General features: G+C 36.9%; 1 protein-coding gene and 2 non-coding genes across 5 annotated transcripts in view; all 3 read left to right on the forward strand.

The window, feature by feature from the left end:
• The first annotated feature begins 2315 nt into the window (after positions 1-2315).
• On the forward strand, positions 2316-2388 carry trnav-aac (transfer RNA valine (anticodon AAC)). The gene has a single exon. It is a non-coding gene; the product is annotated as a tRNA-Val (tRNA).
• A 664-nt stretch (positions 2389-3052) lies between these two features.
• trnav-cac (transfer RNA valine (anticodon CAC)) lies at positions 3053-3125 on the forward strand. The gene has a single exon. It is a non-coding gene; the product is annotated as a tRNA-Val (tRNA).
• Positions 3126-9369: 6244 nt separating this feature from the next.
• zfand3 (zinc finger, AN1-type domain 3) overlaps positions 9370-15296 on the forward strand; it is a 20672-nt gene continuing 14745 nt past the window's right edge. For 2 of the 3 annotated variants that reach the window (XM_016533615.1, XM_016533616.1), the window contains exon 1: positions 9370-9719. In XM_016533615.1, the coding sequence (XP_016389101.1) occupies positions 9649-9719 (71 nt within the window). In that variant the 5' untranslated portion in view covers positions 9370-9648. Of the gene's footprint in view, positions 9741-15296 lie in introns of all 3 variants that reach the window. The other variant, XM_016533617.1, reaches the window with a different exon arrangement.

A 15296-nucleotide genomic window follows, 5' to 3' on the forward strand; every position in this document is an offset into this window, starting at 1 on the left:
TAACAATAAATTGTTAGAAATATTTAAAAATGAACATTTACTGGGCTGAAAGAACTAAGGTTTACTTGATTATGCATCATTTATTAGAAAAATTAAGTTAAAAAGTATCAGATATGATACATCAGGCTTTTGAGGAACATTTATGTGTTCATCAATCATCATTGTATTATATGTTTAGAAACTACAGAACTTTGTTCATGAAACTAAGCATTTAAATATCTTACTAAGACATTATTCGACTGATATATTTCTATGCATTTTATGTAAGTAGTGTGTTATACTGTTATTCATAATTAATTTACAAACGATCAGAATTTAATCTAACTAGTGACCATGTAAATAACTACATTGCCACCAAATTGCACAATTTTGCTCAGTTTGGGCCTCTGAATAAATTTGAGGTGGCTTACGCCATAAAAGCCTGACGTAAGTTATAAAATACGATATAAAACATGCAATTTTTTTCAGATTTTTACCAACTATTTTGTCTAAAGATAAATAAAAACAAACTGTTTTACCATTACATTTGTATAACAAATTTATTTGTAACGCATTCAAATCCGATTCGTTCACTTAAAAGATTCGCTCAATATGTAAAAGATTCATTTGCAAGCGAAACACGATGTCAAGATGGAGAGGCTGTGACATGTCCTCATCCTCAAAAACAACGAACAAAATTACACAAGGTAAAGGATAATATAACCCACACTAAACATATATGTTCACGTTAAGGATAAACGTGGTTTGTGTCGACTAAATTGTCGATCGTGAATTACACGAAAACTTCGAAATCCAAGATACGTTCACACAGCAACAGGACACCGACAACCGTTTTGAGTGCTAAATACGGTCATGTTCATACACATTTAACATATGAAATACTGAAAACCACGTTCTATAACAAATTACTTAGATTTGAGATCGAGTTTGTGCTGTGTGAACTAAAGCGCACTCGACAACGAACTAACGTTAGTCTGCTCAAGCGCGAGGTTCGCGGGTCATTATTTGCTATCACGTTATTCACGGCTAAATAATGGAGTTCGAAGAATGAGATAAAACTCCAGGTTAAGTTGTTGACACAGATCTGAGAGGTTGAAGAAATTATTTGAGATATTGTTTAAATTCAGTGTTTGATTTTACGGACGTAACGTTATCTGTTTAGGCCTACTTTTATATGCTAAAATATTGGGAGTTTGGGTTGCCATTTCATGTCTAATGAAACATTTGCATGGTTTCTTTAAAAGTTAAAGGGGTCATATGATGCCATTTAAATTTTTCCTTTCTCTTTGAAGTGTTACAAGCTCTTGGTGCATAAAGAAGATCTGTAAAGTTGCAAAGACTAAAGTCTCAAATCCAAAGAGATATTCTTTATAAAAGTTAAGAGTCAGCCACAAATACACAAAATAATGTTCTTTTTAGCAGCATCATATGACCCCTTTAAAAAAGTCTTAATTCGCCCTTCCACAAATTAAGGCTTCAAAAGTCTTAAATCGGAGCAGAAACTCTTATGCCTGGTTTCACAGACAAGGCTTAAGCCTAGTCCCAGACTAAAATGTTGAGCTGTTTAACTGAAAGCAATTTACGCTGACATAGCATTAAATATGCCAATGCTTTTGATTTTGATCAAGTAATGTTAACTTGTACACCAGTACACCAGTTAACTTAACACCAGTAATGTTTTTTTGTAAGGCCCAATAAAAAATAAAACCTACGTAAATGTCCTAAATAAATTCTAATCCTGGCCTAATCTAAGCCCTGATAAATATTGCATGCACTGAAAAAAAATTCTCTTTTTTGTTTTCCAATACAAATATTGTGACACCATTAAAGCAAGATACATTTACATTCACATATTAACACATTTAGATGCAAATTCATGAAGTCTTGTTTTCTGAGAAACTGAACAAAATTACCAGATCTTATGCTTAAAACAAGAACTTGCGCTGTCAATGGGGAATCAAAACTTGTTTGAATTAAGTAGATTTTTTTTTTCTGAGCCCTTTGGCAGGTGATTGTTTCTGTTTTAATCAAACTGAATTAATTTGGATAAATTTCCCAGAAAAAAGGCTTTTTATCTTATGTTCACTGAAACAAGTGCAATAGCCACATAATGACATTGACTGGCTTCCAGTTACATCATTATTACACAGTGGTTTCTTTCTCGTAACATGGAGGTCGAAAACCACTGAATGCATATTTTTACTTTAATGTACATGTATATTTTTTATACTTCAGTCAAATAGCTTGTGTAATGAATATGACTGGTTTCCAGTTAAACCATTAGTTTGTCATGGTTGCGTGTTCATGATATGGAGGTTTCCGTAGTGTAGTGGTTATCACGTTCGCCTAACACGCGAAAGGTCCCCGGTTCGAAACCGGGCGGAAACACATTATTGTTATTATTTTTTATTATTACTATTATTATTATTAGTTTAACACAAGCTTATGAATGTGAACATAATATCTGTATAAAATTTATCTTAAAGACTTATGTTGAATTCAGAACAGCGTACTAGCACACTGCTGTGGTAGAAAGATTATAAGAGTAGTATGCTAGCATGCGGTACTAAATTAGCATTAGCCCCCACAAAGTTTGTCTCTTAACTTCATAATACTAAAAATGCTTATTTTTCCATTAAATAGCCTATTGTACTGTGTATTTATCTATGCTAAAAATATATTAAGTGTCATTACCTTAATTTTTTGACTCACACTCATAAAATAATTATTTTTACAAATCTGAGACAAACACAAGTATTTTAAAATATTTTTCAACAGAGAAAAGCCTTGTGAGAAGTGATGGGAGCAAATCGTCCATGGCGAAAAGATCTAAATGACTCTTATTCTCAAAACATTTACCACAGTTGTGAGTACAGTTGCAAGCTTCAAATGTATAGTAGCCTCACAAACTAGTTATTACTAATAGAACAAAAATTAAGGAATTAAAGTTTTCTTTATAAAACAGCCAAATGTTGTTAGCTAATCCAGGTTCTCCAGAAAACTTGTATTAAATAGTTTTATTTTGTAATATTACCATGTGCTGTATATGCAAGTTTCCGTAGTGTAGTGGTTATCACGTTCGCCTCACACGCGAAAGGTCCCCGGTTCGAAACCGGGCGGAAACATCATTTTTTGCAACCATCAGTTTGTTTTACATCCCTGAATTGTTCTATCCTTTCTCATTTATGCTATAGTCTTGAAAAAAAACATTTTGATTTTCAAAGGCCTGCGCACTAAATTAAAAAACCTCTATGTTTATAGTGATTGTAAAACTCAACTAATCCTCCACAAGATGGCGTAATAGAACCAGTAATGTTGGGTAGTCTTGCACTCATCAGCAGTCTGGTTCTTACACAGTGTTGATCTTTCTAAGACATAACAGTTATTCTTGAATACATAATGGTCTTGACCCTCCTAACCTCTGTCTCGCGCTCTCACTGCAATCTATCTCATTATTATCCCTTCAGTCCTCCTGTTTTAACATCTCTCTTTCCTTCCATTGCATTTGCCGAAGGTTTTTCTCGGTATTCCCTTTGATCTTCCTTCTTCCTCTTCCCATGCCCTGTAGAAGCTCTAATAAGACTCTTGCTTGGGCTCTTCATGACCCGTCAGCCACAGTCAAATTCACGTGACCAGACGTGGACGTGTTCTGTCCACCTCCATTTGTTTTTTTTCTTTTTTCGGTATTTGCACGCGGAGAGAAACAGTCTCCGTGGCTGCTGCAGCAGTCTTGTTTGCCTTCTGTAGTTTCTGGCAGTTTAGCAGCGCTTTGATCAGTGGATTGAGCGATGGTAGATCGGCCCGCCCTGACACTAGCTGGGTCGCTCCGCTGGTACGCTGTGCCACAGAGTCTGCAGTCTGTTTATTTGCACCAATAGAGCAGAACAGCTCAGTGTGCCAGCAAAACCCAATATATCTCATTAAGGGGCCAAGCAGTGAAAGTTTGATACATTACAGGAGTAGTTCACCCAAAAATGAAAATTTGCTCAATATTTACTCATCCTCAGGCCATCCAAGATGTAGAGGAGTTCATCAGAACAGATTTGGAGAAATGTAGCCTTCCATCACTTGCTCACCAATGGATCCTCTGCAGTGAATGGGTGCCGTCAGAATGAGAGTCCAAACAGCTGATAAAACATCACAATAATTGATAGTTAATCCACACTACTCCAGTCCATCAATTAATATCTTGTGAAATTTGTAAGAAGTTAATCCATCATTAAGGCATTTTAACTCCAAACCGTTGCTTCTGGCTAAAATACAAGTCCATAATATTACTTTCTCAAGTGAAAATGCAAAATTTCTCCAAATTTGTTCCTGTGAAGAAACAAACTCATTTACATCTGGGATGGCCTGAGGGTGAGTACGTTTTCAGCAAATTTTCATTTCTTTTAACACATTTGCATGTTATAAATTTGATGGCAAGCATGCCACAGGAGAAAACGTGTATTTTCTTTAATCTGCTATTGGGTTGTGCTTCCTTTAGTCACTGTGATTGGAGTGTTCAGAGAAAACGGTGTACTAAACAAAGCTATTCAATTTTTTATTTTATTTTATTTAGCCTATTTATTTCTTTTTGATGATGCTGAAAAGTCAGCTTTTCATCACAGGAATAAATTACATTTTAATATATATTCAAATTTAAAACAATTTTAAATTATTTCACCATATTATTGTTTTTACTATATTTTTGATCAAATAAATGCAGTATAAGAGGCTTTAAAGGGCTCAAGCGGCAGGCGACAAAACTGTAGTGCACGCTTCTAATAAACAGAACAGATATTATGCTTTGGTGTGGACACTAACATAGTTATAGTTATCTTTATAGTTATAATTCTTGTTGTGAACAGGCCTTTATACTTTTATCAAAAAATAAAAGTTTTTATTTATTGAAAAACTACTTTGCACACTTAGTCTAGTTAGGTTATGATTAACATAGTAAGAGGGGCATTTTGTTGAACACCCCACACCACAACCCCATAACACATTACTGTAGACATTGCATTACTGCAACAAGAGTCCAATCCAGTTATAACCACATTAATGTTTCTTATAAGAGGGATGCTTTCTGTTATCCTATCCACAGCCCTATAAACACTGAAACACTTGTCAATAAAGCCCTCGCTCTTTCTTGGGAAGGAATTAAAGGATAAGAGAAGCACTCGTTTATGGAGAGACATGCACACATAAAGATTTCCCATGAAATCCATGGCTGTTTGTATCTTAAACATCCCTCTTCTGAAATTGGCCCTCATGAATCAAGCAGCTGTATTGAATCAAGCAGCACATTTTCTTTCATTTTTATAATAGTGTTTTTTAATCTATCTATCTATCTATCTATCTATCTATCTATCTGTCTGTCTGTCTGTCTGTCCGTCCATCTATCCACTTCTACCTTTTTAAACTCTTGAGATGATTGACTGGTCAAGCCGACATTTAAAGTCAAACTTTCTTTTCTAGATAAGTCTGAATCATAGCAAGGTTTAAAGGCAAATACTTGAAGCAGTGTTAATTTCGTCAACGAAGACGACGATGAAAAATATTAGTTAACGAACCTTTTTTCTGTGACTAAGACGAGACGTTGACGAGCTAATATCTGATGATAAAAACTATGATGAAATTTATGCAGTGTCTTCATTAACAAGACGAGACGGGACTAGAATGTTATTTGAGGACTACCGGACATTCAAAATACATCCTATAGGCCAGTGGTTCCCAAACTTTTTGCAGCGTGCACTAGGACTGTGCGATTAATCGAAATCGAATCGAAATCGCGATTTGAGACGTTGCGATTTCCTAATCGCAAAGCCTGCGATATGGTGTAATAAAATCAGAATCATTCTCGCCGAAATTTTGGTGCTTCCCTAATTCGATGTTTTAATTAGATTAGATTAGTTGTCCGGTCGGGCAAGTAAAATTCTCTTTCACTTGCCCCTTCAAAAAATGCACACAGATCATCAAAAGTATTCTCTCGCGCACCCCTGCTGGTCGGTCTGTGCACCCCAGTTTGGGAACCGCTGCTATAGGCTAAGTTAACTGTCTTGTCTTTAAAAATGTGCATTCCTGTCATTGGATTGCAATCGGATAAGGGGCGTTTGCATATCTAGTCTCAGTATGGCAGCCGCAGTGGACGGATAGGCTACCAAAACGCGAACTAGCGATCTGAAACAATGGCCTCAGCACCCGAAGGGTTAGGGATAGGATGGACAGACGTCCCGTTTTTCCCAGGAGTCACAATTCGTTGTCGAATAACTTAAAGTTATTGGAGCGGTGGAATCGTGCTGATAGAAGTGCTCTCTCTCGCGCACGCTTCACTTCTTCAGTTCTCATATACAGCGCGCGATCAGTTCTCAGAGCTAATTAAGCTTGATTCAAGCTTAACTGATTTGGTCTAAAGAGAAAAGAATGAATGACTATTTTTGTTTGAAGACTACATATAAAATAGCTTCCAAAATAAATGTTGGTAACTGCAGTTTGACTAAAAGTTGACAAAAATGCAATGACTAAAACTATGAAAGACTCAAATGACTAAAATGTGACAAAGACTATTAAGCATTTTCGTCTCAAGATAAAGACTAAGGCTAAATCAAAAATGCCTGTCAAAATTAACACTGACTTGAAGAATGTTTGTTCTTAAAAGGTTACTTTTATGTTTGAATTTTTGTTCTTAAAAAGTGACACTTTTAAAAAATAAAGATTCTTTATTGACATTGATGTTTTTTGTTTTTGTTTTTTTGCGGTGATGCCATAACAGAACCATTTTTGGTTCCTCAAAGAACCTTTCAGTGAACACTTCTTAAAAGAACCATTTTTATTTAGCGTTATCCACCTGTGATCAGACCGAAAACACATCCTAATACCAGGTGCCTTTTCCATTATAAAGAACCTTTTGTGCCATGGAAAGATTCCATGGATATTAAAGGTTCTTCATGGAATCATCTATGCAAATAAAGAACTTTATTTTTAAGATTGTTGAATCTTTCCATTTCATGAGATGTTCTTTACAGTGGACAAATGTTCTTTAGACTGTTAAAATGTCCTTCACACTAAGAACTGTTCACTGAAAGGTTCTTTGGGGAACTAAAAGTGGTTCATTTATGGCATTGCTGTGAAAACCCCCTTTTGAAACCTTTAATTTTTAAGAGCGTATATATGTGAACCAGGAACTTTCCATTCTGTCCTAGAGTAAAACCCTTCATATCAGTTTGCCATATACCTGCAGTAGCTCTGCTGAATTGCATTGGATCCACTGTGTATAACTTTGAAAGGATCATCGTTCAATGTAGCGCTTAAAAGAAGCTTTTGAATGTACCTACCTTGATATGAAAGTTAAATCTGAGTATATTTTACTCAAAGGCCTTGTTGCTGTGTTTTTGAAAAGTATGAAAGTTCACCCGTGCTCATCAATTCACTTCAAAATCATCACAGTTGTTTTTCCCCCTCTTCCAGGCATCTTGAGCTTCTCTCTTTTTTTTGCACATCAATGCATCTACAAGGTCCCGCTGCACAGCACCTTCTGATTTTCCCCATTAAATAATCAAACCTCCTTTGAGAGCATCGTCTTTGTAGTCTCTCTTCAGGCAGGAAACAACACGGAGAGTAAAGGGGGATTTCTAACTCTGCAAAAAGTTGAAAAGTTGACGTGAACTCTTGTAAACCATCATAAATATGCGTATCAATCTGATGGTTATTTTCCTGAGTGACTGTTTGGTGTTTGTGTGCGACTCGGGTGAATGAAACGTTGTGAAAGAAAGCGAATCTGAGTCACTCTTGATGCGCTCAAGCTACATTATAGCTCTGTCATCTTTGAAACAGTTTCTCATTAATTCCCAAAGTTCTGTGTGTAGAAATGAGGGGGAAATTGTCTTTGAAGTTGTGGAGCGTCTCAGGAGACCTGGAGGCCTCAGGCTGGACTTAGCCAGTGATGAGGGAAATGTTGCTTTGAAAGGGAGTCGTTCAACCCTCCGCTTATGTTCAGATATCACATGATAAAGAAAGGATAATTTGCTCTATTGTTTGGTAGGTCATGATACAGTGACTGCATTTGATTTACACATTCTGTAAACAAAATTCAGATTCGCACCCTGAATATTTGCAACATATCAATGTGATACTGAATACTGTAATACAGTAACATGCTTTATTTTGTATATGTATATATATATATATATATATATATTGGTGTTTCATGAATTCTGCTCTTACTGCAATTGGGACGTGTTGTCACAAAAAAAAAAATCAATATTTACAATGAACATGTACTTTTTATTTCCTGGGCAACGTGCTTATTAAGAAATTATTAAGAAATTGATTTTTTTTTGTATTAAGAAATATTCACTGGATCAAAGAGTGTAACAGCTATCAACTATCTCCAGTTTCCGCTGTAATATAGTATTTATGTGTATAAAGTGTACTCTGGTTTTGATAGAGTATTATAATATCTATCTATCTATCTATCTATCTATCTATCTATCTATCTGTCTGTCTGTCTGTTTGTGTCCCACTGTAATATAGTATTTATGTGTATAAAGTGTACTCTGGTTTTGATAGAGTATTATAATATCTATCTATCTATCTATCTATCTGTCTGTCTGTCTGTCTGTCTGTCTGTCTGTTTGTGTCTGTCTGTCTGTCCCTTACAACTTGATTAAATGTGTAAGTATTCAAAGTCTATTAAGCATATACAACATTCAAACTCAAAATGTATTCGAGACATTCAGGTGAACCAACAACAGATCAATGCACTTTCCTTTTCTAGTTTAATTCTTCAATTGTGTTGACAAATATAGTTGTACCCAGAATATTTTCAACACAACAACTTCTAAAAAGGTCCAAATATAATATAAGTTAACATTTTTGATTTTGTGTATACAATTCAATCATTGGAATCCCCCCTTCCAATAGAGAGAGAGAGAGAGAGAGAGAGAGAGAGAAAGATACATTACTGTATGGCCTTGAGCCAGTGTGTTGTCAATGTGCAATTCAATGTCATGTATTTGTACTGTTATTTTATACTTTTAATGTAATATTTGTGTTTTGCTTCAATATGTGTTGTAGTCAAGGCCATCGCGAGCGGTTCATCTTATGTAGGGGTCTGGAGCAGGTCTTGTACTTAAACAGCTTTAAAGCACAAATCCACTTTACAAACAAGGAATACAGCTTGGGACGTTCCACTTTCTTTTGGGGGAACAGTGGTTCGCTAAAGCGTTATTAACACGTGATGTTAATGTATGTAGACCAACATTTAAACATCGTATTGTGTATTCCACCGTATAATAACAGGATCTTGTGTAAATATGAGTAAAACTGGAATATCAGTATTTAAATGGATTTTACTCATGATTAACAAAACCCTATTCGGAAGTTGGTATCTTCCACTCGCCAGCTGATCGGCCTCGACTCCCGGTGCGGTCCGTCGGACTGTACGCGGCCGTTAATTTCTTGATTTTTGTCTAAATTACGTCGAATTCATAGTAACGGCCGCTCGTGTCCTCATCGTTCACTTCTTACGCTGCGTTTTCAGCTCGGGGATTTCGTTGCAAAGCATTTTTGATTAAACGTCGAGCCGAGGAATTCCCGCACAAGCACTAGGCCGCGAGTGGATCCCCGGTGTTTCCTGCTGAAACCTGCCGCCGCCACATCGCCACCATGGGGGACACAGGAAGCGAGCGCAGCAAGCCGCCTAGCATTCCTCCCCGCTGCCCTTGTGGATTTTGGGGGTAAGACGATTCATTTTACACGTGAGTGTACCTGTGCGCCGAATTTGATGCGGAAAAGGCGATAAATGTGAATGAAATGTGGTGTGTTTGTTGTTCATTGTTGTAGGCCGATGGATGGGGGTGGGGAACAACCACTCCTGTTTTTCACATCCTCAGCTGCTGTTTCCCCTCGAACACACACTTAAAACACATACACCCAACAAACACACATTACATTTAAAAATCTAGGCTCATCAAAAGCAGATTTGTGCGATTTAGTGGTTTTTAACGAGCCTTGTGAGCTGGACTGACAGATCCCTCATATCTCACTGTCCTCTATCACAATCATTGGCTGTGTTTGAAAACCTTATATAGACAGCGTTTTTGGCATTATAGATTGCAAAATGTTAGTTTTGTATTGAAAAAAACGTAGTGAAGTTGACGTTTTTAGCATCATAGGCGTTTGCAGGATTTTTGGCATCAAATTGGACGTCAGTTTTTGTTTTGTATTCAAAATCTAGTGTGCTGCCTACCTAGACAACATTTTGAACATTAAAGGTGGCATAATTTTTGGATTGTATTTCAGAACCTAGTAAGCTGTCTACCTAGACAGCTTTTTAGGGCATCACAGGTGACATTGTGCTGTCTCTTTTAAAAGATTGTGTGTTGGCTTCATTGACCAAGGGGTTTCAATCTTTTAGATGCTACAGACCCCGAATATGATCAGCGTTATTTAAGGGACCCCCATCCTAGAATTAAATCCTAGAATTTTTTATGTATAAAAGATCCAACATATGCTATGAAAACGTAATGTTAATATATATATTTTTTTGGAAAATATTTTTAGTTTTTATACCATTATTATGTTAAACAGTTTTCCTACTGTATTATTTATCCATTTTAGTATTTTTTAAAATAATTGTTTTAGTATTTTTAAAAATGTATTAAATCAATTATTTATATTTTTTAAATTATGTATTTATTTAGACTGTTTTATTGTTAGCTTTTCCGTGGACCCCCTAGCACTTCATTGCGGCCCCCTTGGGGTCCTTTTGCCCCAGTTTGAAAACTCTTGTCCTATACAAAATTTTGGATTTTTGTTTTTTACATGCTTCCTACATAGACAGCATTTTTGGCATGTAGGTGCTTACATCAGGTTTTGGCATCATTGAGATAAACACTTAAGTGCTGTATGTCAAAACCTATTTGATGGCCTATCTAGACAGCATATTGAACATTTGATACACACCTCCGATGACTTCAAATTAGGGCTGTGCGATTAATCGAAATCGAATCGAAATCGCGATTTGAGACGTTGCGATTTCCTAATCGCAAAGCCTGCGATATGGACGCGATATTACTCTGTTCCAGAGCATATGCATGACTGCCAGCCTTGAGTTGCAGTCTTACTAACCAATAGAGTGAGCGCACCTCCGTTCTCCCCAATCAGCACTGCTCTAGCCAACTGCGTAGACACCCACCATTAAAAAAAGAACGCGGGACGGGAGAGAGACAGAGTGGGATTATGGCGTCCACTGGGTCAGATCGATAGTTAGGCAAATTAAAACTAAAAAAAAACTTATGCAACTTGAGCTTCGAAATGACAGACAATGAACAAAAAAGGTAATCTGAAAGAGCTGCGTCACAGCGCATATCAAAAGCTCCCTTATCGGTTCTGTTTTCAGTACTGGCGAATAAAAGACACATTATTAGATGTTTTTGTTAGTATGTGAACGCTATCTTACACATTTTATCTCCCCAACAAATTAATTTGAAATAAGTTTATGATGCATGTTCGCTATTCCCAATTCAGAAGAGCGCACACACAGCCTGTGTCTGTGAATGCTTCTCATACTCGCTCCTCTCTGCCCTTCCCCCAAATCGCACAGCCCTACTTCAAATGCTGTCTAGGTAGACACCTCCCTGGGTTTTGAGACAGCCATGAAAGGCTAATGACAGTTTGACTTTTTCTTGAGTGACACATCAATCAGGGCTCTTCTTCGAGCACGTGTCAGGCTCACAGGTGCAGTCATTTGACACTCCTTGCTGTCTGTGCTCCAAACAAATGCATCAGATTTGGGCAAGACCAAGACAGACCTCTGACAGGTGATCATTCAACAGCCTTTTATTAGCCATTTGTCCATTTGCTTTCATTAAAAAAATTAGATGATATAGTGTTTTAATATTATTAATTTTAATATTACATGTTTCATGGCTCATGTATCAGGTAATTTAATCACATAAAGCCCCTCTCACTTTACCTGTGACTAAGCTATTATAAAATAGGCTCAACCTGCTGTTTTGTGCAAATTAGATTGTAGATCTGTTGATGGTGTCCTTGATTTGTTAGGTCAGGGTTTCACAAATAGGCATTTAGGGAACTGAATGTGATAGAAATTCCTACTAACTCTACATAAATATTTTCAAAATAGACTAATCAATGGTAGATCGGACACATTTATCAGCTTGTCATCCAAAAACCAATTAGAAGACCATTGTGGTCCATCCAGTCCAACAGTGCAAGGTTCACTGAACCAATGTTGTGAGTTTGGGGTGGGACTACCTGTTTGAAGACAGTAATTTTTTTGTGATTCTCTTTGGTGCTGCTAGTGGTGAAAAATGGCAAAATGCAATGTCGTGTTTCATTCCAGCTTATGTGAGAATAAAATCCATTCAGTGTTTACCATTGCATAAACTGTTTTACTGGAAATCTTACTTTTCACAGAAATCTACAATGCATTAATGTTAGGTTCTGTTAAAAATGAAGTTTGAGTGAAAAGAAGTAATAGCAATAATATATTAATGGCCCAGTCGAGTGCTGTCATTGTCATTTGTTCAGAAGCAGTTTCTGGACTGAAGTCAAGGTTTACTTCAAGGTGTGTGTGCGTGTGAGTGTACATAGGTGTGTGCATTTTATGATGACACATGAATAATCTACAAATTGGTCTCTTCATCATCATTATGATCACTGCAGTCATTTTCAGCTCTCTTCTTTAAATGTGTCATGTTTGTGTGAATGAAAGACTCAAATAGATTGTAGCAGTGGTTTATTTTGGACTCTTTATTCGAGTGACACAGTTGCTGTCATTGAAGATGCACATGAGATTTGAAACTGGACGTTAACATAGCACATCATATCTGGCTTTTGATGGCTGTGTATCCTGCAGATTTAAACCACAGCCCATCTCTATTCTGAATCCTTGACTGTTCTTCCCTTTCAGACTCAGACTTTAATAGACTGACTGGTTTGCTTTGTGCAGAGATATATGAAATGATACAGTAAATGTCCTAAAAAGATGTATGTTGAATCAGCCTTGTAAGAATTGACAATGCATGGTTCTGTTTGCTTGTATATCAGATGTTTAGAGTTTTACCATTAACAAATCGTCATGGTGGATTGTTTAGTGTGTAACAATTAGTTGCTTATGATTTAACCTGTTAACCCGCACCTGGACACCAGCGCACTGAACGCTCTTTGTTTGCATGTGTCAATGTTTATGAATAGATTAAATGAACAGGGACATAATTAATCTTGACAAAGTATATATCATTCTAAAGGTCTAAGCCTCAAGCATCGACGATAGATCGCAGGTGGATGCTGCACACTGGTGGTGGTTGAGGAGAGACCCCCCATATGATTGTAAAGCGCTTACATCAAAACATGCATAATCAAAACGCAGTACGTACCAGATTCATCGTAATAACGAGTCATAAACGCATCCACAGCTGTAAATCCCGGTTTAGTTAAAAAGGTAAGGGTCCACTGAACAACATTCCATAGAGCACTTTTAGTCCAACGAAGCAATAATGTCGTAATATGGATGGTAATTCCTTTGTTTACGTCTCATTTCTTCGTGGACAGTTATTGTTTGTATCCGTTATGGAATAACATACGCTCAAAAAACTGCATCTTGGCAGTAAAAAGCAACATGGTTTTGTAGCATACAGTGTCACAAACAGAATGAGACCATCCACTAAAAAAAAAGTCAAAGATACGCAGAATATTGTTTATTTGAATTCCGGTGTCCTGTGTGTTTTTGCATGTTTCACATATGGCGATACCCTTTTCATGAGATCGTCAAACCGCGTGGCACACATTCTGAAGTATGAAACATGCACTTCCTCATCTGTGCTCCGCATTTGCTGAATAAAAAGGGCTAACTCGCCATCATTCTTTCTGTTTTCGTTAAGTGGACGCATGCACATACCACCTCATTTGTTCTTGTTCTTTTTCTTGAATAGATCAATGCTACTGCCAGATGTTTACGAAACTGTTCTTCTCTCACAGCCGCCATTGTTGTTGTGTTTAGGGGGTACACGCAAATATAGTGACTCATGTTTACAACCCTGCCTCCAGCAGCGCGGGGGTGTCGGGATGGTCGAAAACAGTTCGAAAACCGTCGCTTAGCCTTTTCGAACTTCTTTTTGCCCTCAGACGAAGAACAAAAAAGAACTTTGTTTGAAGTATATCGGGGCCTTAACAGGTCAACTGTTGCAAGTTAGTCTGACTGAATCTTCTGTCATCATTTACTCACAATCAGTATTTTTGCATAACGTGAAAGTCACTGTTTTCCTTTCACTGTGGTTTTTATTTTAAAATAACTGCAAGCTCTAAAGAAACCAGATCCTGTTTATATCTGGTTTTAACTTTAGTTTGAATGGTCTAATGTGGACTAAATTATAGTTCACTTAAAATACTAATGGCATCTGATGTCACTAATGTCAGTGATCTTGTTTTTCCATCAAAATCTGAAGTATAGGCCTATATTTGTTATCCCTGGCATGCATTAAATCGAGCATGCTTTTGTAAGCTAGTTATTTTGATTGGGCAAAACATAAAACAGAGTAAACCGATACTTGAGGGAAAGGTTTCGGCTAACCTGTTGCATGTGTAAAAGCAGTCTCAAAACGTGAGTGGTTCTTCCCTCAACCTTGTGTAGACTTGCCCAACTGGTGTTGAATGATACAAGCAAATGCGGCTCTGTTTTGATAACCAGTGTCAAGAAAAATTGTGCACACCTACTTGAATTCTAAAACAACAGCATATCCTCACTAACATGTCAAGATTAAACCAACGGCTATGAAGTATCTGATGGTAAGTCACGTGAGTAAACTCAGCCCATCTTTAGTGCATGTTATCTGAAATGCACTACAAGTAAAGACAATAGTTAAGAAACAACACAGGTTGCTGCTTTGATTCAAATTGTCAATTCAAATCTTTTATTAAAAAGGTAGTTCACCCAAAAAAATGACAGTTGTGTCATAATTTACTCACCCTCAAGTTGTTCCAAACCCTAATTGAGTTTCTTTCTTCTGTACAAAAAAAGAGAAGATATTTTGAAAAATGTGTTTAACCAATGCTGGTCCCTATTAACTTCTATATGATGGAAAAAATACAATGAAAGTCAATGGGGACCATTAACTCTTTGGTTACATTTTTTTTTCTTTGGTTTGTGATGACTAGGGTTGGGTACCGAACTCGGTACTTTTAAGGGTACCGACCGAATATTTTTGACCTCTGCATCTCACTATATGACGCCATGAACACAAAAACTTAATCTCCAGAGCTGCTGTGAGAGTCACTTCGTGAGAATTTTA

The sequence above is a fragment of the Sinocyclocheilus rhinocerous genome, unplaced genomic scaffold (assembly GCF_001515625.1).
Source record: "Sinocyclocheilus rhinocerous isolate Xijiao unplaced genomic scaffold, SAMN03320098_v1.1 scaffold304, whole genome shotgun sequence".
Classification (NCBI taxonomy): Eukaryota; Metazoa; Chordata; class Actinopteri; order Cypriniformes; family Cyprinidae; genus Sinocyclocheilus; species Sinocyclocheilus rhinocerous.